We start from the raw sequence: 22081 nt of genomic DNA on the forward strand, positions 1-22081 counted from the left end.
CTGTTGAATGAGGGTGGCCATCTGGGATGTTGACGATGGAGGGATGAACTGCTCACCGCCGAAAAAGACGACCGCCGACATCACGTGCCTCTTCTTTGGTGTCAATCAAAAGAAACCTCAATTAGCCTTCTACGAGAGCATACATGTCCTTGTGCAATCTTGAGGTTACTTCCCCTCTACCATACCCGAACATATGTACATTCCACTCGGGCTCGTTGCAACCTAGCCAGTATAACACACTGGATATTACCAGATGACAGCTATGACACCTACCACGATCGAAGTGGGACCCTTGTTTAGACATTGAAAAAAATGCATACTCGATCGTGGTTTGAGCAAGCCCAAGTAAGACTTGTGGAACATATGTGCATAACCCTTTCAGAGACTTTATACTCCAGGAGATGGGTGATGGCCATTTGAGGTTTCACAACTAGTTGCATCAAGTCAGGCGCCTTCATCGGGTCAGATGCTCTCATCTGTTAGTATAGGCCTTTTAAATCTGCTATAAATAGAGGACTCACTTTTCGCGTATAATTGGCGTATGTTGTTTTAGAATGGCTGACCTCTCAAGGGCTGATTGCATGTACCTTCAGTCCTATCAACTGCGTTTCTATGTTCACTGTTTATTTATCAACTCGAATTATTACCTCATCAATCAGAAACCGCTATCATGTCGGTTTCCAAACTAAACACCGAAGATAGCCTTCCCTACTTCATCCGAGACGGCGCAGCCCAATACCTCGTGGGCCACAATGTTCTCAAAACCCTAAAGTCAACCCTCGACAAAGAACAGAACACCAAAGACTACAAGAAACTCAAACACTTCCTCAAAACCCCTGGCCTCCCAATACCTGTCTTGAGAGACACCCATGGCCCCTTGAATCTACCACCGCCCCCAGACAAGGTCGCCCAACCCAAGCAGCCGATCGCGGACTTGCCAAACGGGACACTGTTCCATGTTTGCATCGTGGGTGCAGGGATCACGGGCCTGTTTTTGGCTATGTTGCTGGATGAAATGCATCCGGTTATCACCTATGATATCTTCGAGTCGAGCCCCAGAGTAGGCGGAAGGGTTTATACACATTGGTTTCCAAGGGACTCGGTTTCCCCTTGGGTCTGGGGTGAGTATTATGATGTTGGCGCTATGCGGTTTCCGGACGTATGTTCCTCTCTATATCTTTGCCGCGGAGTGCTGACAAGCTTTAGATTCCTATAATGGATCGGTTGGTCTATGGTTCATGACAGTGATAGATTGATTGTAGCGTTTATTGATACCTTCTAGGGTGTTCAAATTATTCAGACAACTCGATGTAACCGAAGACAGCGAGCTTCTTATTCCTTTTTATCCCCAAGGCTTGAACTGTCCTCGGAGATACAATGGTATCACTTACGTTCCTCGAGAAGGGGGACCTAGGGATCCGTTCAAGTTCAGTGTCTCGAACAATGGCCTGGTTCCAGACGCGTGAGTCTTCTACAAATGCATAATTTATGACTGACTGAATCTAGAACCGTAAACGAGGGACCAAAAGCCATCCTCGACGACGCATTTGGTTATTACAAAGACAGGCTGAAACGGAACTTCGAAAAGGGTTTCCAGACACTCATGAGAGTCGATCAATTCTCTACGAGAGATTACATCCGTCAGGTCATGTATGCGGCCATGCTCTTCACCCTTTTACATCTATATTTACAATCAGTAGGGGCTACGAGTTTTACTCAGTCCAGTACCTCGAGACAACATCTAGGTTGGCCACTCCATACTAGCATAACTAAAACTAACCCATTCAGCGGCACCGGTCAGTATGATCGAGCCTTTACCGAAAGCGTTCTCGATGACCTAACTTTCAACTTCTCCGACGAACGTCCCACCAACTGGTACTGCATCAAAGGTGGCACATCCATCATAACCAACAAAATGGCCGATCGAATCCACCACAAACCAGCCCTCAATACCCATGTCACCAGCATTGAGTACGATCCTCACTCAACGTCTAAGACCATGAAGGTGAAAGCCCTGGTGAATGGCACTCCGGAGACAAAAACATACGACGCGGTCTTCGCCACCACAACTCTACCCTGTATGCAGCGCATGGAGCTTAGTCGCGCAGGACTCAGTCGAGCTCAGGTCGATGCGATCCGCTGTCTTAAATATGAAGCTTCCGTGAAGATTGCTATCGAGTTCGAAACTCCGTGGTGGATCACTCTGTGCAATGTCACCCGTGGCGGATACGCAGCCACCGACCTTCCTCTTCGGACCTGCATCTACCCGTCCTATGTGACGGAGGACACAAAGCTTGCTACTCTGCTTTGCTCATATACGTGGAACAAAGACGCACAGCGTATGGGATCACTCATGAACGATCCCAACAAACTCAAAGAAGTGCTGGTGCATGACCTAGCCTTGCTGCACTATCAATCAGCCAATCTTTCCTATGAGGACATGAAGAGCGAGATAATGAGGCAGTTCAAAGCCATCCATGCATATGACTGGTCTCAGGACCCAAATACTTCTGGAGCATTTGCCATGTTCGGGCCTGGCCAGTTCGCTAATTATTATCCCGAGTTGGTCAAGCCGGCTGCGGACGGGAGACTGTTCTTGGCTGGCGAGGCATGTAGTGCGCATCATGGATGGATTGCAGGATCGTTGGATAGCGCATATATGGCTCTGAGTCAGTTTCTTCGAGCGGTGAAATGGGATCGGTGGGTGAATACAGAGAAGTTGTTGCAGAGGCTAGAGGATAATTGGGGGGTGTTGCGAGAAATCCAGCCGGATGCGTTGGAGTGGCAGGCTATTCTAGTGAAAGCGAAACGGGACAGAATTGGATGATTTAAATTTTGAATCTAGCATGATATTTCCGTCTTACTCCCAATACTCGCTTCTATTCAACTTGGGAAATAAATATACTATGCTCTAAATACCCCGTAGAATTCAAGTATCTAGATCTTATCAGATAACAAAATCACCCCGAAACGGCTAGCCCCGCAACCATGAATGACGCCCGCCGTTTTCCTTTTCACTTTCAACTCTCCCCTCTCCTTCACTCCTCTTCTCTACTCTCATTATCTCCTCTCAATTCCTCCTCCCTCCACGATCCCACCCCCAATCTATGGCCGGCACAAAACGTTCCTGGGAAGGCAAACCACTCCGCGACGACGGCACCCGCTCCCAAATCGCCATCACAATGACCGACAACGAACCCGCGACCCCGATCCTCGCCATGTTCGGCACTTTTCGCGACGAGCTAGACGAGCACCATGATCGGCGGGAACGGTTGATTAAGATATCCAGGGATATCACAGGGTTGAGTAAGAAGATGTATGTACTAACCTCATCACCTTAGTTTGCATGCCGAGTCTTGAAAGATAGTGGCTAATCGTGATCAATCTGTCGGTAGTATTTTCTCTTTACAACGGTACGTCCACTACATACATCCTATACATTTACCTGCCCCCTCCCCTATACACATCATCAACATCAGCCCCCTCTAATCAAACAAACAAAACAGTGTCCGAACCCTCCCAACTCCGACCCTCCCGCCCTCCATCGAAAAAGAAACCTCCTCCCGCTTCACCCAAATCAACGACCTCTTCCTCTCCGCCGTCCCCGAACTCAACGCCCTCAAGAGCTGGCGCTACCAACGCCAAATCAGCTCCGGAGTGCAGGAGTACATCGAGGCGCTGTCGTTCCACTATTATCTGCGTCATCAGAGCTTGATTTCCCTGCCCCAGGTCCGCGAGAGTCTTCCGGATGGGATCCTTGTCTCGGAGGAGGATTATTTGATGGGGTTGTTTGATTTGACGGGGGAGATGATGCGGTTTGCGGTTATGGCGTTGTCGAGTGGACAGGCCCAGGCTAAGTCTAACCCCGAGGTGGCTGAGGATGGGGAGGCAAAGGGAGAGGGAGAGGGAGAAGGGGAGGCGGCTGGTCCGTCGAAACCCTCGCTTAGTAGCTCGCAGGCTGGGATTGTGGTTGATTTGCAGGCCTTGAGGTCTTTGTTTGAGGGGCTGAGTGTGCCAAGGAGACATTTCATGTTTAAGGATTTGGGGAAGAAGACGGATGTTATGCAGAGTAGTGTGGAGAAGGTGGAGCGGGCTGCGTATGGCATCTTGGTGAGAGGGAGTGAGAGGCCGGCGGGATGGATGCCGGATTTGTCGTCGGCGCAGGTCGAGATGGAGAGTTATTGATTTTTCCTCTACTCTGTTCCGTCTTAGTGTCGGTGGGTAGGTTGGCAGTGTGATGAGAAACGAGGAATCGATGCAAACAAATCCATGTTCATGTTCATGTTCATGTGCAGATCACATCATATACTGTGTCTGTCTGTCTGTCTGTCCAGATGAATTATTTCCACACGAAACCAAATCAAATCCATCCATCCCATCAAACAAAGCACAGGAAGGAAGAAAAATCACATAAACAAACAAACGCCCCTATCAACAATATCAAACCCAATCCATTTCCATACCCATTCCACGCCTATCGACTACCTACATAAATACATCCCCTAATCAACACTAAGTTACCCTACCTAAATGCTCGGCTTTCTCGGATCCTCCTCCTCGTCCAATATACCCTGAGAGATGAGCTCTTCGGGCTGTGGCCGACTTTGGATCTTGTGGTCCAGTTGGTCGGCGATCATGTGTTTTTCGAGCTCGCGGGCATGTGCCTGCAGGGCGGGGGCAGCGTTGGTGGAGGGGAGGATGTTTCCTGATTTTATTTTCGATTTTAGTATAGTTTTTCTTCGAGAGAGGGGTTAAGGTGGAGGTAGGGTATAGTCCAATAGGCATGAGGTCATCCAGTGCATAATATCAGGCAAACAGGTAGAGAGAAGGAATGAAATGCAAAGAAAGAGTAAGCATAACGACAAAATAATATAAAATATACATACTCTCAACCAACTCATCCCTCTCAGGTCTATGCTCAAGGTGCTTCTTCAAGCTGTCTATTGTACGCTGGCGTGCGAGCTCCTGGCGTGCGAGCTCCTGGTGAGCGGCTTGGATGGATCTAGATACATCACGCCGTCAGCCGGGAATATCCATTACTAGGTATCAACTGCCATATCCTATCCCCATAGACTCATACTCATGTCACTGAGGAACAGGGTCAGTACGTACGGAGCAACATTAGTGTCCAGCAGGATATGCTTCTCCTTGAGGTCCTGTGGCTCGGGACGGTTCTGGAGATGTTTCTCGAGCGAATTGCGGCGCTCAGTGGGCGAGGCGGAGAGGGAGGTATCGTCGATAGTGGAGGAGACCATTTTTTTTCTTGTATTGTTGATTTAGTTTGGTTGGTGATGGAGGAAGGATGAGGTCAACAGTATTTATTGTTCAGGTATTTGATGTAAGGTATATGCTTGACTATGGAGTAGATGTATATCTAGTAGTTAGTATATGTATAGTATGTAGGCAGAGTATAGCGGTTGAAGAAGGTCAAGATAAAAGTGTGTTCTGGCTGACTTACATCGGTCATGTACGGACTAAATAGCCAAGGTCAGTGAGAGGTACAACAATGTGATCACAGGAAGAAAGAGTAGCGAAAGTCAGATGGAAGAAGTGGCATGGCCGGTCAAGTGATCGATGCGGAGACACGGGACCTGGGGTGCCTCATCAGCGGGGCAACCAGCCAGACTGGACGATGTCATTCCGTCCCGCAGTGATTAGCTCATAATTTAACCAGTTATGCGTCATATTCCACACTTATGCAGTATTTATGCACCCGTTACCTAGCGTGTCACTTCATTATATGCAGTTTTCCTAAAGAGCTATCGAAAAGCTATCTAGCAGTATAACCATACACACAAATAGATCTTTGGCCACGCGGAATAAATACGTAATAGCAATCCTGGCATTGTCGGCCCTCCACTTGATTTCCTCTCAACTCGCACACAACAATCAAAAAAATGCCAACGAAATATCAAGCAACCGTAAAAGCACTGCCGTATGAGGAGATTTTTTTTGGTTTTTTCTTTTTGTACGAAGGACGGAAGAAAGAAAAGCTAGCTGGTTTAAAAGCAAGCCGGTCCGAACGTTGTGGTTCCAGAGTTCCACCGGCAAGTGGAAGGAAAGAGAAAGCAAACAGCCTGGATCTCCATTGCGACGGAAAGCAAGGAAGTGGACAATGACAAGATAAAAAGGGCTCGACGTCGGTTGAAGAGATCCACTCGGTTCCAGAGTTCCGAGTATCATAGTCCTTCCCATCTTCGAATCGTCGTTGTGGTTTGGACCGAAACTGTGCCATATCCGTTTCGCACTCATCTTCGTATCCGTAGCATCTGTCCAAGTCCCACTCACCTCATCCGTCGTCGAGTCACAGTTTGAAGCTGATAGTCTGACCAGGAGGCAGCCCGGGAATGGCAAAAAAAATTCCGTTTCTTTTTCTCTGCTTCGAGTAGCAACCGCAATGGTCTAAGTTGGATTTCGCAAAGTCACGCCCGTGAACACATGTTGGATCAACGGTGCACTGAAATCCGATCAAGGAACCCAAAGTTTTCCTCCACGACCTCGAGTGCCTCCACGAGAAGTACCACGGCCGCCGCCACCGCCACCGCGGCGACCATTGGCGTGATTTCGAGACGCACCTGCAATACCGCGCGCAGCTCCAGACTGGGTGCTGAGATCAACTGTGGGCTGTTGCTTTGTAGGACCGTTGAAGGACCGACTAAAGGAATTCGGATCGATAGGTTGCGTAGGAATCTCTATGGTAGCTTCCGCTAGCGGCGCAGCCGGCTTGGATGCGGTGGCTGCTTTGCGATTGTTTCCGGAGCGCGATGGGCCACCTCTTGAGGCACCTTTGCCACGTCCGCGGGGGACAAAAACCAGTTCATCTTCATCGCTCTCGGCTTCGTACGAAAGCAAAGATTTCGGTTCGGTGGGCTGGGTCGATTGAGTCTTTTCGACATATTTACAGCGGTTCTTGTACTCCCGCTCCTCGTATTGGATGGAGGTGCGCAGTTGGTGGATATTCTTGACGCCGATGCCAAATTTCTGCGCCCAGACCTGAGTAGGATGATCGTTCGTGATCAAGATACAATTCTTGGCCGCATTAGACGAATCGGGACCGCTATGGAGTCGCCACAAAAGGGCGCTGAGCAACGGTCGCAGCACCGAGGGTACAGTCGGAATAGTCGAACCGGACGCAGAACGGCGATGTCCGTTGACACGCTTGGCCTTGGAGTCCTTCGATCCTCCTCCATTTTCGACCATGTGGGAATTGGCGCACTCGGGGCTCGTCCGGGAACTCCTGGAAGACGGACGCGACGCAGGGGCACTGTGGGTACCGTTCGAGGTGATGGAAACCGCATCCGACTCCTTTTTAAAGTTCAGCTTGTTGAGAAGCATTTGCGACAAATCGTCCTGGTGGTTGGCACCGTTCTTCTTCTGGTCTTTTCCTTTCCCTTGGCGCTTCGCGGGCAGCGCCTGGTCCTCCGCTGCCGCCACGCCGTCAAGCGCTTCCGGCTCCTCCTCAAACTCCGGCAGAAAGTACTTCTCAGCCTCCTCCCAATTTTCGTATTGTTCCATCGGCCCCTGCAGGGCGACCCGCTCGGCCATCACATTGTCTTTTCCGGACGTCACTCGATCGAGGAATCGGACGGCCTCGCGGGCGTTGATGGCGACCTGAGATCCCGCCCGCTTCAAGGCGTGAAGGCGTTCAAGGGCTGGGGAAAGCAATCGCTGGTAAGCGACAAGGAATCACCGACAGTCCGGACACCATTATACTTACTGTAAAGAGGAACGACCAAGGTGATGGCCCCGTTGGTCGTCCATTTTTTGATTTCACTGATATTCGTGGTCAATGCCGTCTCATCCACAGCACAGTGGAAGACCTTGCGTCCAGTCGACATGACTCGAAAAGCGGTCGACGGCAGACACAAGCGACTCGAAGGCGAAAGAGAATAAATTCGGAATCAGGGCGCAGGAATCCTACACCAAACAGCTAAATTTGACGACTGCGCCCGAGCCGCACGGCGATGTTAGCGGGAAACAGATCCACGAAGGAGGTTTGGGTTGATGGAGGCGGATGGATCTGATGTGGGGGCAAGCCAGTGTGGTATGAGAAGCATAGGTCCGGGATACTAGGCACCAAGCCATGACAAAGACAGGTGAAAAAGAAATGAAGGAATCATGACTCTACTCACAACGGGGCCCTGGCTCACAAAGAAAAATCATCTGAAGCATTTTTAGAATATGGACTTAGCACTGAAGGAATGAATCGAGCGGAGGAAAGATGAAGACAGAGAGAGAAGCGATCCGAAGAGCAGCGGATCAACTCGAAGCCGCGGGACTTTCCAGGCCTGACTGACTAAGCGGCTGCGGTCCTCAGGCTTTCAGTGTCGGGTTTCTCCGCATAATCAGGTTCTACTGGCCGCCAGTTCCACTGAAAGTCAATCATAATGTCTATGGGAGATTGGTCTGTACTACATTCTATATCAAACAGGGAACCGACCAGCTGCCACCTTCTAGGTGTGTGCTGTCGCCGTCACACAGATCCACCAGTCCACAAGAGAAGCAAAGCATGGGAATACGAACGCTATGTCATACTAAGGTGCTTGAACAGCATCGGGTCATTCATCTTTCAATTTCTCCCCCATTGCCTGGTGACCACCTCAGGTTATCTTCTTAATCAGACCGTCGGACGGCTTAACACGCTGTGCCCATTCCCTAGAAGAGAAAAATAACATGGTCAGCAATGGGAACCTCGAATCACTTGCACCTCGGGAAATCAAACACTTACGTCCAACTTCCATCGTAAACTCTCCGAAGACTGGGGTCGCCATATTCAGCTTCCCCTAGCGCAGTTTCAATAATACTGGCCGTGACTCCGGTGCCACAGGAACTGATAATCGACTTGGAGGCATCGACCTCCCGTTCCTCGAAGATCTTGCGTAACTCGGCTCCAGAGCGATAAGTCTTCGTCTCCGGGTCCAGCAATTCCTGAAAGGGCAAGCTCTTAGAGCCAGGAATATGTCCCGAGGAGAGTCCCGGGCGCGGTTCAGGATCGGTTCCCGCCCAGCGGCCGTGCGATCGCGCGTCCAGGATTTCCACCTCCTTCGCCCCTTCTTTTCTGTGTTCCTTGGCAATCTCTTTCAGTTCCAAGTAGGGAATGACCAGCTTCGAGTCGTAAGTCGGAAGAGGATAGGCGGTGCGTTCCACCTGCTGAGGCTCGCCCGTCTCGGTCGGGAATCCTTCACGAATCCACAGCCTATAGTTGTTCAATACGTGGACTTTAGGGTGTCCAAAGACCCGGAAGGTCCATCCGACTCGGGGCGCGCTAAAGATTCCCAACTCTTCCGTATCGTAAACCACCACCTCGTCGTCCCTCCGAATGCCCAGTTCTCCCATCGCATCGGCAAAGGTCTCGGCAGTGGGAAGCATGTGGGGGTACGGCGACTCGGGATCCTTAATCGCGTCAAGGTCAAAGAAGCGGGCTTGGGGGATGCGATGTTTCCGGAAGATGTCAATGCCCTTGCGACCCTCGGGGTCATTAGGCATGAACCACGCCGCGCAGATGGGAACGACGCGCGGAGAAGTCGAGATCTTTGTTGGCGGGTTCTTCTTCAGCGCTTCGCTGAGCTCCTTAGGAGAGACCAAGTAGGAATTAAAGGAGGCCTGACGGGTTTGTTGCTGAGAGACCGACATCATGGAGCGACCCAAGCGAAGGGGAGAAGCGATAGAGTTACGAAAGGCCGCGAAAGCCATGGTCAGAGAAGGGGGGAGGGGAATTTCTTGGAGAAATAGAGATGAGACAAAATATTTACATTCCGAAAAGAGCAATTTCGTCAGATTGTGTCATCCGGTGAAGGAGAAATTAACAGGGGATTAACGATCAACGAGGGGGGGGGAAAGGAAGAGGCAGGGCATGTGTGGTCAACTGTGCTGTGGGGGGAAAGAGGAGTGCGGAGTCAGATTGTCGCCTGAGGTTCTCCGCCATGTGAACTTGTTTATCTTTTACTCCTGAGTATCTCTCGCTACGCCCAACCTTCTCCGTCAACATTAGACCCCAATTTCTCGGAGAATATAAATATTACCCCGAGCCTTTACACAGCCCACCATGAAGGTCAACATCAAAGAATGGAACGCCGTCGCGACCTGGCGATGGGATATGCCCGACGACGAGGTCTGCGGTATCTGTCGCGTCCAGTTCGACGGCACTTGTCCGACCTGCAAATTTCCAGGCGACGACTGTTCTCTACGTAAGTGTCGCTGTTGCCCCGAGGATTTGGAGCTAGGCCAGGGATGCTAACCAACCCTGTTTCCTAGTACTTGGCAAATGCGGCCATTCCTTCCATATGGTGCGATAGTGGATCTGCATGTGCTCACAAGAACCGATCACTGATTGCATTGATAATGACAGCACTGCCTAATGACTTGGATTCAACAGGAGTCATCTAAGGGGCTCTGTCCGATGTGTAGACAAAGTAAGACTGACTGGATCTTTGAACATATTACTATACTAATGCCCGCAGAATTTGAATGGAAACAAAACGAGGAATAATGCATTGCAAGCACCAGGTTTCTCAATGCTGACACAATTTGGCAGTCTTGAAGGCGTTGAAAAGCTCCATGGCACACACGATACCCCTTTCTATTTATCAATTTCTTCTTCTTCAGCTTCTCCTGTATATATTATTCTGATCGCATGAATGAATTCCCTGTCGGGCAATACCAGCTGCAGTCACCTGACCCTATCGATAAGAGCACCAGGTGATCCCCAGCTCCTCCAGCTAACTATCCACCTCGTCCGAGCATCACGAACTCTCTCCCATCCGCCTCATTTTAATCATGTAGCCTACACAACTGGAGATGTCTCTTCCAAAACATACCACATCTCCCTCCCTATCCTCCTCTCCATCCCGACAATCTATCCGACGACCTGCCAACTCGAACGCCCCGTCCCGCCCCCAGAGCATCATCGACCGACCCCCCACAGCCCAACAAACGCACCATCCTCTCGAATCAACCACCACCCACGATCCTCCCCTCGATAACCCTCCCTCCCAAACCCATCAAGGAGACGGACATCATGACTTCCCACCGCAGCACCACCAACCACCGCCCTTCCAGCCCTTCTTCACTCTAATCGAAGACGCCAATACCTCCGAATACTACCACCCCACAGTCCACTACATCTTCTCGGATGACGACACCGACATCGTCACGGAGGCTGCGCTCCGCTCGCTCGAAAACGACCAGGACGTGCTGTCTCAAGGCCCGAAGGGGAAATCGAAGCCCGTCCGCGCCAAAGATGGAGCAGGAGACGGGGAGGTCTACGACGAAGAAGATGACGAGTTCGCCATCGCGAGAAAAGATCCGCTTCTTCTGCCTCCGATCCCCGGCGTGCGTGATAACTATATCATCCTGGACTTGGAGACTACGGCGTCCGATGAGACGGTGCATCCGGGAAACGTAGCCGCTGCTTCGAATCGCGAGAATATCACCGGTGCTTCGTCGAGTCTTCCTTCGCAGACACAGACACATCTAGCAGGGGCTCAATCACAACAGCAACAGCAGACGCAACATCCAAATACACCGAACCCGCAAACCCAAACCCCCGACCACAAAGGCCCCCAACCTCCCCAATTCAGCGTCTCCTCGGTACACAGCCTCACGCCCTCCTGGCAAGTCCTACACACACAAGTAATACCCGCGCCGACGTTCGAGAAAAACACCTCCAACGAACCCGTCAACGGTGGCTTGATGCTCAAAATCCAAGGAACGGCCGGCCTGCCGATCACGCTGCTCGGGAAAGACCGCGACAAGGAGCGAAGTAGCCAGCGGTTGGAGGAAATGATGGATCAGTTCTCGAAGCGGCTGGGGGAGCTGAGACAGGTGGTTGAAGCTGGGGAGCAGGGGCAGTTTGGGGAGGAGCGTGGAGGGGAAGAAGGGGTAGAGGAACAGGAACCGAACGATGCAACGGCGGTGGTGGGGTTTGGAAATGATAATGCTCTTGGAGTTCATTTGGAGGGAGAGGGTGGTGCGGAGGTGGGCAATGGCGAGGATGGTATGGAAAATGAAGGATAAGGGTCATAAAGCATGTCGGTACTCATATAGGAAGCATCTTACTGCAATATTAGTTGATGATCTTTACTTCAGGAGATTGATTCATTCAAGAGAAATACTGCAATGGTTGTGGTAATGAACTGATTCCACGACGTAAATAAGGAACAATAAACCCCCAACGAGAATTCTAGAGATAATCAAAACAAAACCAGGTATCTTAATGGTGCCCCGGGAGAACAAACAGGTAGAAACAAAACTCCAAGCACCGAAACCATCGGTAATTAACAGCGAAATCACAGAATCAAAACCCCAAACCAATCGAGGAAAATCCACGAACACAAGACCCCAAGCGACTAGGAACGCTTCACGCGGACCACCAAAACAAACTCCGATCTCGTTTTATTAAACGCCCATCAATATAGTGTCGAGAGAAAGAGATATCGGGTATAAGAGAAAGAAGCAAAAAGACGAACAAGGAATGCTGTGTTGACTCGCTCAAGTAGATGGACTGCCTCGCAGCCTTCGACCGGTTGAAAGGCCCGGCGGGGGCACATTCTCTCTCCCTTCCATCATTCCGGCCATTTGTTTAGAAATCATCTTATGTGGGAGCTTGGCCTCAAGAGTATGGCTGGAGCGGCGGCGTTTCGCGGGCTGTTGTTCATCCATGTCGTCCATATCCGAGCCATCCGGGTTCATTGACGACGATTTTCTCTTGCCGGACGGAAGGTCGTTGGGCGAGCTTTCGTCGATATTAGACACGCGTGGTTTGACGGCGACGTTTGCATCGACTTCCCTAAGGCCCGTGTTGGAAGGAGTAACGGTGGTTGTGGCAGATGGCTGTATTCCTACCTCGTCCGCGGCGTCATTGTACACGAAGCCTTTTGAAGGAGAAGATGTTGCGAGAGAACTGTTCGGAGAAAGCTGCCCTTCGTCATTGAACGGTAGCACGGTAAGGTCTTTCGACGCTCGCATTCGGGATCTCAAAATATCGTGGGGCTCTGTCCGAGGCAGCTCCGAGGGAAATTCATACTGCCGCTTCTGAGGAGTAGCGCCAGTAGGGACATAGTCCTCGAGAGGGCGCTGGAGAATGTTGGTCCGGAGCGTCTGGAGAGGTTGGCGAACTTCGTCGAACAAGGGGGCGGTGGATTCTTCGAGATCGACATGCTGCTGCGTCGCGTCCTGCTGGAGTTGGTTCACGCGGTTACCAAACCCGGAAATCTGCTCGTGCATCGACGAGTATGAATCGTGGACGTTGGACGCCATGTTTTCCAAGCTGGTGATGTGTGCGTCGCGATACTGGCCGTTCTGAGACCGCGCCTTGTCCACGAAGTCGTCCAAGGCTTCCATCTGCTTGTCCATGTTGTTCATTTGAGCATTAACAATGCGCACAGTTTCTTCATGCACCGACTCGGTTGCCTTTTGGATGGAGAGATTCCGTTGGTCGAAGACCTAATAAATTAGCATTGGCCAAAAATGGGTTGAGGCAAAAACACTTACCTCCCAATCATTCTGCATCTTCGTCTTAATCTCGTCTCGGGAAGCGTTCACGTCCTTGGCAAATTGCTCCGATTTGAACACCCACTCGTCCACCTGTCGATCGTAATGCGTCGTAGTATGCTCCAAGTTGTCGCCGGAGGAAGAGATCTCTTTCCGTACATCCTCCATCTTGCCCTTCAAGCGGCCGTGCTGTCGTTGCCGGGAATCCTCAATGAGGGTTCTGATCTGCGAGAGTAGCACGTCTCGCTCCGCTTCCGCCGTGGCTTGCTCTTCTTCCAAAGTGTGTGCCAGGTGGGACGAGGCTCGCCGATTCGCCTCTACCGTTCTGAGGTTGGCCTCTTGGATCTCGAGTCTCAACCGGTTGATTTCCGTCTTTTGCCCATTGAGATGCCCCACCATACTTTCAAACATGGCCTTGAACTCCTGGCCAAGGGTGCTGTACGATGCATGCAACTGAGCATGGAAGTCGGTAAACTCCCCGATGACCTCTTTGGAGATGCGAGCGGCCGCAGCAGAGAGACCGTTCAACCCTTCTCCCACCTTGGATTTAACCTCCTCTCGCAAGTCCTTGATCTCTTCCAGGACTTCGTTCATTTCATCATGCGCGCCATGGGTCTGAGATCTTGCCTCGGCCTCCGCCGTCTCGAAAGATGAAGTGCGCTCCAGCAGTTCGGTCTGATTTTGTTCGATATTGCTCAGCTCATTAGCCACGTAGCCGTTGATCTTCTCCGCCATGCTCTGCAGTAGCTGCGAATGTTGAGTTTGGAAGCTCTCCACGCTCATATCAACTTTCTGAGTGACGTTTGATACTTCGGAAGTCGACGTATTCCACGTTTCCATATTGGCGGTTTCCAGATCTGCCTTCCGCTGGAGTTTAGCGTGCAGTCCGTCCACGTCGCCGACAGTACTATCCAGAGTCGATATCAAGCCTGTGCCGGCATCGTAGAGCTTTTCTTCAGTATCCTGATGCGCCTTGCGCAACATTTCCTCCTCTTCAAGCAGGGTTTTGGTATCCTTCAGTACAATTTCGGTCTGTTCAAGCACGTCATTCGTTTCTTCAAGAGACACTCGAGTTTCCTCGTTGTCTTTCTTCAGGTTGTTAAAATTGCTGGTCAAAGCGAACAGCTCCTGAACCTTGTGACGCAAGTTTCCTTCCATGGACTCGATCTTTGCGCGCTGTTCTTCGTTGACAATTCGTCGCGAACTGTTTTCCATGGTCAATTCCTCGTAAGCGTCTGGCGCCAGATACACACCGTTCCGGTGTCTTGTTGCAATCAGCTCTCCTTTGAGTTTCTCGATTTCCAAGGTGAATTCGCGTAGGAGTGTCTTTTTCGACGTATAATTGATTTGCGGCTTGTTGCGGATATTCTTGGCTCGGAACGCATAGTCAAGGGTTGAGATCGTTTCTTCGAGGTTACTCCGAGATGGCGAGACAGTGGCGATGATACACGTTTTTGTGCGTCCTCCCAGAGAATCTTGCAGAAGTCGGGTGAGTTTCGATTCCCTATATGGAATGTGGGGGCTTTTATCAACCAAAGCATTGATCACGCGCCCTAGCGTGAGCAGACTCTTGTTTATCAACCCAGCTTCAGCGGCACGCTTGTTTTCGGCGCCGCTGCGCTGGATGTTTTCGCTTCCGGCAAGATCGACCAAGTTCAGCTTGCCTGAGCTCATATACTCCTCGCCCGATTCCGACGTTCGCTTGGTGTGGACAGTAATGGTAAAAACCGTGTGACTTCGAGAACTTAGGTCGTTGCACTTGGTCGCCGCCACTTGGCGTTTATGGCTACCCAGTTGCAGCAACTTGATGCCGGACGTCGCCGAGTGGATAAAGGTCTCCTCCATTCCCTGCACAAGCGTGCTGCTGCCCTGGCCCTTCTTCGACTCATTTTCGAAGATTTTCAACTTGGGATTCTCCTCGGCGGAGAGCAGGTCGCGCAGCTCTTCGTTGTACAATTCGATGAACGAACACTTAACGGTGCTTTCGGTCTCCTCGAGTTTGTTGAATAATGAGTAAAACACTCGCGGAATAATGCCGGCATGGTCGGATAGGATTCCTAGTGTGTCTGTCATGTCTCCGGACATGGTGTACGTTTTACCGGTGCCCGTCTGTCCGTATGCGAAAATCGTGCAGTTGTACCCGGCCAACATCTGGTCCTCATTAGCGATTTGTATTTACTTCGTTTTTCTAGTTCTCACCTCATTAACAATTGGCAGTACAATATCCTCATACACCGTCAGCTGGTCGGCAGCTGCCGAGAAAACCTTGTCGAACGTATAAGTTTTGTCCGACAGGGCATTCGGGCCCATTGACAGTTCCACGTTCTTTCCCTTGACACCCTCGGTCGACACGACCACTCCGCTGTTTTCTTTCTGTTCGCGATCATTGCGACCTCTGCAGCGCACAGCCACGTGAATACTGGTATCCTCGTTGATCTCGCGCTCGTAGTCTCTCTCCCTTCTTTTCGCGGTGATGGTGGGCGGCTCGCTAGGGGATTTGATCGCGCGCGATGTCGCAGTAGAAGTTCTAGACGGGATCGCCGGCGACCTCAGATACCGCTTCTCTGGGACTGCAGAGCTCATTCGCCGTGTCGTTGGCTGAGTGCGAGTGGTGGTGGTTCTCCTGGTCGGCAGGCCAGAGGTCGGCCGTTGGGGGCCAGCCATGGTGAAGGATGAGACTCAACGGACAATTCCGATAACTCAGTGTCGAGATTGAGTCAGCTGCATTTACCGCATCCAGTTGTGCGGAACAAAATACAAGGTGGGCAGGTTGGCGAGGGCGACGCTGAGATGGCGGAAGTCGATGTTGTTTCTCGGCAGGCCCAAAAGGGAAAACGTAAACAAACGGGCACGTGCCGTCATGTGGTGCGGGCGTCAGGAGGTCAGTCCCGCCGCTCACATGATCCCATGCGCTCATCGTCCCTCCTGATCCGACCTGACCGGCCCTGCGTCTTGATTCTTAATTATTTCCGGTCCAGAGTCCTGTTTCATCTCCTCTCCATTTACTGTGACTACTGTGACTGCAGACTGATCTGTACTGTTTATATTCATGGAGTAATCATCCTCCTTTGCCCTTCATTCCAGCTCCAGGATGAGAACGGGCCGTAGACCATCATGACCGCCACCAGACCCTCGACTCAGACGCAGATATTCCCGGGGAAAGGACTGGGGTTCATAAGCATGTCTACATTGTCTGATCCCAGCTGGCTCATGGATTATGCTAACTCTTGCCAGCCCTCGGTGCGTCGCTTCATAATGTCCTCAGTCGCGTCAAGTCCCATCCCCAGACCTACCCCGCAATCGACATAGCGTACTCTCCTTCGGAACCCATCCAGAAGCCCGTAACGCTGCAGCTGCCGTCCAACGGTCTCCGTCTGCGCTTCGACGGTCCTGATCAACGGCTACGTCTGATCGAAGTGCTGGACTTCTCCAAGATCACTCTTGTCTATAAGAGCCAGGAGGTACTGAAGGGGGTCAAGCCGCAGGAACAGCCGGTCTCGCAGCAAGGACCTAGTTTCCGACATGTCTACAATCGTCTCTTCGGTCCCTCCTACCCGGGCGAATACATTCCTCCGGCCACTCAATCCCCCTATGGCACGTACGTGCTTTCATACCCCGGGGTTTCGTTTTCGTTCCCCCTCCAGCATTCCGCATGGTCCGACCAGTGCGACTTTGTAGCGTTGCTGTCCTCCTCGGCGGCGTTGACGGCAACCTCGATGGCCATCTTCCAAGGCGCATCGTGGCCTGAGGCTCGGAACAAGTTGTTCACTCAGCAACCGCAGTATCCTCGCTTTCCGGCGTTGGCGGGGAAAACTCGAGACGTGGTGCCGGATGAGGTGGAAGAGTTCCTCATCTTAGGTGCTGGCAAGCTGGAAGCGGTTCGCCGATCCACGCCGTCTTCTTATATCAGCCTAGCCGAAACCACACCGCAGGACCTGATCGCTGAATTCGGTCCGCCCGACGCCATCTACCGTAAAAATGATCGAAGAATCTCCATACACCGTGCCGCTGGCGGTAATGGCGACGACCCTCTTCGCATAAGCCCGTCTCCGGGCCGGGGAATGGATGTGACTGACACCGACCATTCGTCCAACAGCGGCACAGACGACTCGGATGACGAGTTATCCCAAACCTATAATCTAGATCCCATGTCGCTTCCCACTGAATGTTTTTTCAATTACTTCCACCATGGCTTCGATGCCTTCATCTCGTACCCTACCACTCCCGGGCCTGCGTTCCCCGGTTCCGCTCTCGCGGATCCAACTCCCCCATCCCCCTCGTCTAATCTAGTCGTGACCAAGATCATTCTACACGGCAATGTGCCCGGGTCTTATCCTTTCAATCGCCACCGACGCAGTCGCTGGAAGGTCAACTTAAATCCTTCCAATCAAGTCATCACCTCCGAAACCCGGTACGATGAGATCTCCGAGCGTCTCCGGGGTGTTTGGAAAGGTTATTATGCGAACTCTGCGGAAGAACGAGCTCTGCAGAGGCCCATGGTGCTGAACCGCGGTTGGGGCGACAGCCCGGAGAGTAGCGTGGAGTTCCTGGGCGGGTGGGAGGAGAGTACGGGCAAAGGTCAACGGACCGGTCATGATAATCACGACGGAGGACTGGGTAATACGGAGTTATTTGGCTATCCCGGACTGCTTTTCGAGGTTCTGAAGAATGGTGCCGTCAGCTGCTTGACCATATATTGACACACTTAGACTGCCGGCGTTAAGGCATGATTGTAGTAATTGTTTCAGGTTTTAGTTTGTATATGCCTTTTAATTATACTATTTGATTTCTCGTGTATATGTTCCCCTTGTCCGAATACGCTCTCTTGGTTCTAAATTCTGGGAGTAGATCTCCCGATACTTACTGGTGTGTTTATATATAGATCTGTCAACTCCGGCATTTCCAAGTCTATTGTTCACAAAATGCCTAATTTTCCAAGCCCATTATATAAACCATGCTCAATTTCACTTTCCTTACATCTGTAAATAATTTAATTTTCATTCAAAAAATGAACAGCACCCTTTGAATTGCTGCCTCAATCAGAACACTCGTAATTTACAACTCGTAATCAAATACCACATATACCCACCAAGACCCGCCCCAAATGCGGTGTAAGTAAACAAGTGACAAGACGCATCTGCCGGACTTCGTTTCATCCTCAGATTCAAATCCGCATTCTGCATCTCTGTCCATCCCCCAAAATCCACTCACGCCAATTGACCTCGACCCAACCACCAGAGTCAGGATATGCTTGAGCGGTAGGATGCCCGAACTGCCGCGGTCGCTCATTCGGTCCTGGTCGTCGACGCTCAAGCTCCCCAAGTCGACATTTCCCGCTCGCGTCACGCCCGCCGATCAGTCGAAATACCTGCGCCGATGCACCGACGACCTCTACGCCTGGCAGCGCCGTGAGAGGCCCGCCGACCGACCCTTCGTGTTGCATGATGGTCCGCCGTATGCGAATGGTGGGCTGCACGTCGGCCACGCCCTTAATAAGATCTTGAAGGATATTATCTGTCGTGTGCAGTTGGGGAAGGGGAAGGCGGTGCGGTACGTCCCCGGGTGGGATTGTCATGGGTTACCAATTGAGTTGAAGGCGCTGGAGGCGCAGAAGGAACTGGGTGAGGCGACAAACGGGCCGGTTAGTGCGGCGTTGATTAGGAAGGCGGCGCGCAAGCTGGCCGGGAAGGCCGTCAAGGATCAGATGAAAGGGTTCCGCGGGTTCGCGGTCATGGGAGATTGGGAGAATCATTGGAAGACGATGGATAAGGCGTTCGAGAAGAGGCAGCTGGGCATCTTTCGTGAGATGGTCGAGAAGGGCCTGATCTATCGACGCTTCAAACCTGTGTATTGGTCGCCGTCGACGGGGACGGCCCTGGCGGAGGCCGAATTGGAGTATAAAGAGGATCATACCTCTACGGCTGCTTTGGTCAAGTTCCCCTTGGTTTCGGTCCCGCCGCATCTTGCGCAGAACCCGCTGTTGCAGGTCAAGGACCTTAGCGCTGTGATTTGGACTACGACTCCTTGGACACTTCCTGCCAACGCCGTTATCGCTGTCCATCCGGATCTCGAGTATACGATTGTTCAATCTGAAACGCACGGTCATCTTCTTATCGCTCAGTCCCGCATCGAGTATCTCCAGAATATGCTGAAAGAGGACCTGCCGGTCATTGTCCCGGCTATCCGTGGCTCGGAACTGGCCGATCGCACGACCTACCGACCCCTCTTCAAAGGACCAGACGCGGACGCCCAGCCGATCATTACCGCGGACTTTGTCACGGCCGATTCGGGTTCGGGTCTGGTGCACTGCGCTCCAGGACATGGAATGGATGATTACGAAGCCTGCGTCTCGCGCGGAATTCCGGCGTTCGCCCCCGTGGACGACCAAGGCCGATTCACCGACCAAGCCATGCCCAGCGACCCCGCGAAGCTGAGTGGAAAGAGCGTCTTGGATGAAGGTAATACCGCTGCTCTCGAATACGTCCAGTCTGAAGGCCATCTGATTGCCAAGCACCGATACGAGCACAAATACCCCTACGACTGGCGATCGAAGCGTCCCATCATCATCAGGGCCACGGAACAGTGGTTCGCCGATGTCGCTGACATCCGCAGCAGCGCCGTGAAGGCGCTGGATGATGTCAACTTCGTACCCGCCTCTGGCCGACAGCGCTTGGAAAACTTCGTCAAAAACCGGAGTGAGTGGTGTATCTCGCGTCAGCGTGCTTGGGGCGTGCCGATTCCTGCGCTCTACCATCAAGGCACGGGCGAGGCGGTCCTCACCAAGGACACCGTCTCCCATATCATGACTGTGATCGAGCAGCGAGGGGTCGACGCTTGGTGGACCGACGATGCAGACGACTTGGCCTGGATCCCACCGTTCTTGCACGATGCGTCTGGACCCGGCTATCGTCGCGGAACCGACACGATGGATGTCTGGTTCGATAGCGGCACCAGCTGGGCGGAGATCGACACGCCTTACAGCAACGGATACCCCTCGGACGTCTACCTGGAAGGCACCGACCAACACCGCGGATGGTTTCAATCCGGACTGCTCACTTTCACCGCGCACCAGCTCGCTTCCGGGAAAACCGACGTGGCCCCTCGAGCGCCGTTCAAGCATCTGATCACCCACGGGTTCACGCTCGACGAAGAAGGCCGCAAGATGAGCAAATCCATCGGCAACACCATCGAACCGCAGGCAATTATGGACGGAACGCTGTTGCCGCCTCTCAAGCCGAGGAAAGGCAAGGGAAAGCAGCAGGCCGAAAGCAAGGGGCCGGTCTACGACGCGCTGGGCCCGGACGCACTCCGCATGTGGGCGGCCAGCAGCGACTACACGCGGGACGTGGTTATAGGGAAACAGGTTCTTCAGACGGTCAACACCAGCCTGCACAAGTACCGTGTGACTTTCAAGCTTCTCCTAGGCGCGCTCTCGGATTTCCGATTAGAAAACCGCCTTCCGTATGACCAGCTGCAGCATGTTGACCGCGTCGCCCTGTTGCATCTGTCTCAGATGGTCCTCGCTAGCCAGAAGGCCTGCGAGAACTTTGAGTTCTACAAGGCCGTGAACGCCATCAACCGATGGGCTAATCTGGAATTCTCCGCTTTCTACATGGAGGCCATCAAGGATCGACTGTACACCTACGGCGAGAACAGCCCCAGCCGCCGCGCGGCGCAGACCGCGCTGTTCCACATTTACCACTACCTCCAAGAGATCCTGGCCCCGATCACCCCGATGCTGGTGGAGGAGACGTGGGAGCACACGCCGGAAGCCATCAAGTCGCAATGCGAACACCCTCTGCGACGCGTCGCGGCCGTCCCCGAGTCGGAATGGCAAACCCCCACGCTCGAGACCGACTACCAGGACCTTGTCGCCGTGCACGGCGCCATCAAAACCGCGCAGGAAACCGCCCGCGCCAAGAAGGAAATGGGTTCCTCGCTGCAGTCTTTCGTCCACATCGTTCTCCCCGAGGGGGTCACTGATTCCGTGTTCCAGCGTAATCTGGCGGAGCTGCCGGATCAGTTTGTCGTTTCCTCTGTGACCCTGGGAGCTCCTGGGGAGGCCACACCCAGCGCTATTGTTGACGCGCAATGGCACTACAGCGAGGAGTACGAGCTCCAGACCGGACAGAAAGGCACCGTCCATGTTTTCACGCCGCAGGCAGACAAATGTCCGCGGTGCTGGCGCTATGTCGTTCCCGAGCAGGTGGCTGAAGAAGAATCCCTGTGTGGTCGCTGCGATGACGTCGTTCAGCAACTGGATGCCGTTATATCTTGAACAAAGGATCCAGAACTCATGTAATATAGTACATCACCTTTAGACAACCTTGCTCTTAATACATATGTATTTATACAAACCCAGCTTCTACCATGTCATATACGCTCCTCCTCAACCTCCGCTCGAACCCCATCTCCCAAACGCCCACCATCACACTGTGCTGAGTATCTTGATAGATCGTTCAGGGTTAGTGAACTCGGCTAGCCGAAAAAGTAGAAACAGAAGACAGAGCTCTGCTTTTAGGATTCGATTCCTCCCCCTTAATAAGAGTTATATAAGTTAATTTAACTGAAAACCAAATCAAACAATAAG

General features: G+C 52.2%; 9 protein-coding genes across 9 annotated transcripts; 5 read left to right on the plus strand and 4 right to left on the minus strand.

Moving 5' to 3' along the window:
* Positions 1 to 670: 670 nt before the first annotated feature.
* Positions 671 to 2827, plus strand: KD926_005853 (flavin monoamine oxidase family protein; the record flags this gene model as incomplete). The annotated part of the gene is made up of 5 exons (XM_053098105.1): positions 671 to 1159; positions 1207 to 1223; positions 1283 to 1462; positions 1507 to 1650; positions 1789 to 2827. 5 exons carry the CDS (start codon positions 671 to 673, stop codon positions 2825 to 2827), a joined length of 1869 nt encoding a protein of 622 aa, XP_052960891.1.
* A 280-nt stretch (positions 2828 to 3107) lies between these two features.
* On the plus strand, positions 3108 to 4185 carry KD926_005854 (translin family protein; the record flags this gene model as incomplete). The annotated part of the gene is made up of 2 exons (XM_053098116.1): positions 3108 to 3316; positions 3507 to 4185. 2 exons carry the CDS (start codon positions 3108 to 3110, stop codon positions 4183 to 4185), a joined length of 888 nt encoding a protein of 295 aa, XP_052960892.1.
* A 341-nt stretch (positions 4186 to 4526) lies between these two features.
* On the minus strand, positions 4527 to 5255 carry KD926_005855 (RPEL repeat-containing protein; the record flags this gene model as incomplete). Its single annotated transcript, XM_053098127.1, has 3 exons — positions 4527 to 4705; positions 4887 to 5002; positions 5113 to 5255. 3 exons carry the CDS (start codon positions 5253 to 5255, stop codon positions 4527 to 4529), a joined length of 438 nt encoding a protein of 145 aa, XP_052960893.1.
* A 1213-nt stretch (positions 5256 to 6468) lies between these two features.
* KD926_005856 (uncharacterized protein) lies at positions 6469 to 7838 on the minus strand (the record flags this gene model as incomplete). The annotated part of the gene is made up of 2 exons (XM_053098138.1): positions 6469 to 7652; positions 7718 to 7838. The coding sequence occupies 2 exons, from the start codon at positions 7836 to 7838 to the stop codon at positions 6469 to 6471; spliced, it is 1305 nt and encodes a 434-aa protein (XP_052960894.1).
* A 762-nt stretch (positions 7839 to 8600) lies between these two features.
* On the minus strand, positions 8601 to 9693 carry KD926_005857 (sulfurtransferase; the record flags this gene model as incomplete). The annotated part of the gene is made up of 2 exons (XM_053098149.1): positions 8601 to 8655; positions 8729 to 9693. 2 exons carry the CDS (start codon positions 9691 to 9693, stop codon positions 8601 to 8603), a joined length of 1020 nt encoding a protein of 339 aa, XP_052960895.1.
* Positions 9694 to 10045: 352 nt separating this feature from the next.
* KD926_005858 (uncharacterized protein) lies at positions 10046 to 12015 on the plus strand (the record flags this gene model as incomplete). Its single annotated transcript, XM_053098160.1, has 3 exons — positions 10046 to 10187; positions 10255 to 10286; positions 10783 to 12015. The coding sequence occupies 3 exons, from the start codon at positions 10046 to 10048 to the stop codon at positions 12013 to 12015; spliced, it is 1407 nt and encodes a 468-aa protein (XP_052960896.1).
* A 474-nt stretch (positions 12016 to 12489) lies between these two features.
* On the minus strand, positions 12490 to 16155 carry KD926_005859 (putative kinesin family protein (BimC); the record flags this gene model as incomplete). The annotated part of the gene is made up of 3 exons (XM_053098171.1): positions 12490 to 13443; positions 13492 to 15642; positions 15691 to 16155. The coding sequence occupies 3 exons, from the start codon at positions 16153 to 16155 to the stop codon at positions 12490 to 12492; spliced, it is 3570 nt and encodes a 1189-aa protein (XP_052960897.1).
* Positions 16156 to 16281: 126 nt separating this feature from the next.
* KD926_005860 (UPF0183 domain protein) lies at positions 16282 to 18191 on the plus strand (the record flags this gene model as incomplete). The annotated part of the gene is made up of 2 exons (XM_053098182.1): positions 16282 to 16372; positions 16726 to 18191. The coding sequence occupies 2 exons, from the start codon at positions 16282 to 16284 to the stop codon at positions 18189 to 18191; spliced, it is 1557 nt and encodes a 518-aa protein (XP_052960898.1).
* Positions 18192 to 18595: 404 nt separating this feature from the next.
* On the plus strand, positions 18596 to 21769 carry KD926_005861 (isoleucine--tRNA ligase ISM1; the record flags this gene model as incomplete). The annotated part of the gene is made up of 2 exons (XM_053098193.1): positions 18596 to 18602; positions 18654 to 21769. The coding sequence occupies 2 exons, from the start codon at positions 18596 to 18598 to the stop codon at positions 21767 to 21769; spliced, it is 3123 nt and encodes a 1040-aa protein (XP_052960899.1).
* Positions 21770 to 22081: the final 312 nt, after the last annotated feature.

Source organism: Aspergillus affinis (genome assembly GCF_023601865.1).
Source record: "Aspergillus affinis strain CMG 70 chromosome Unknown NODE_2_length_704391_cov_89_054091, whole genome shotgun sequence".
NCBI classification, from domain to species: domain Eukaryota; kingdom Fungi; phylum Ascomycota; class Eurotiomycetes; order Eurotiales; family Aspergillaceae; genus Aspergillus; species Aspergillus affinis.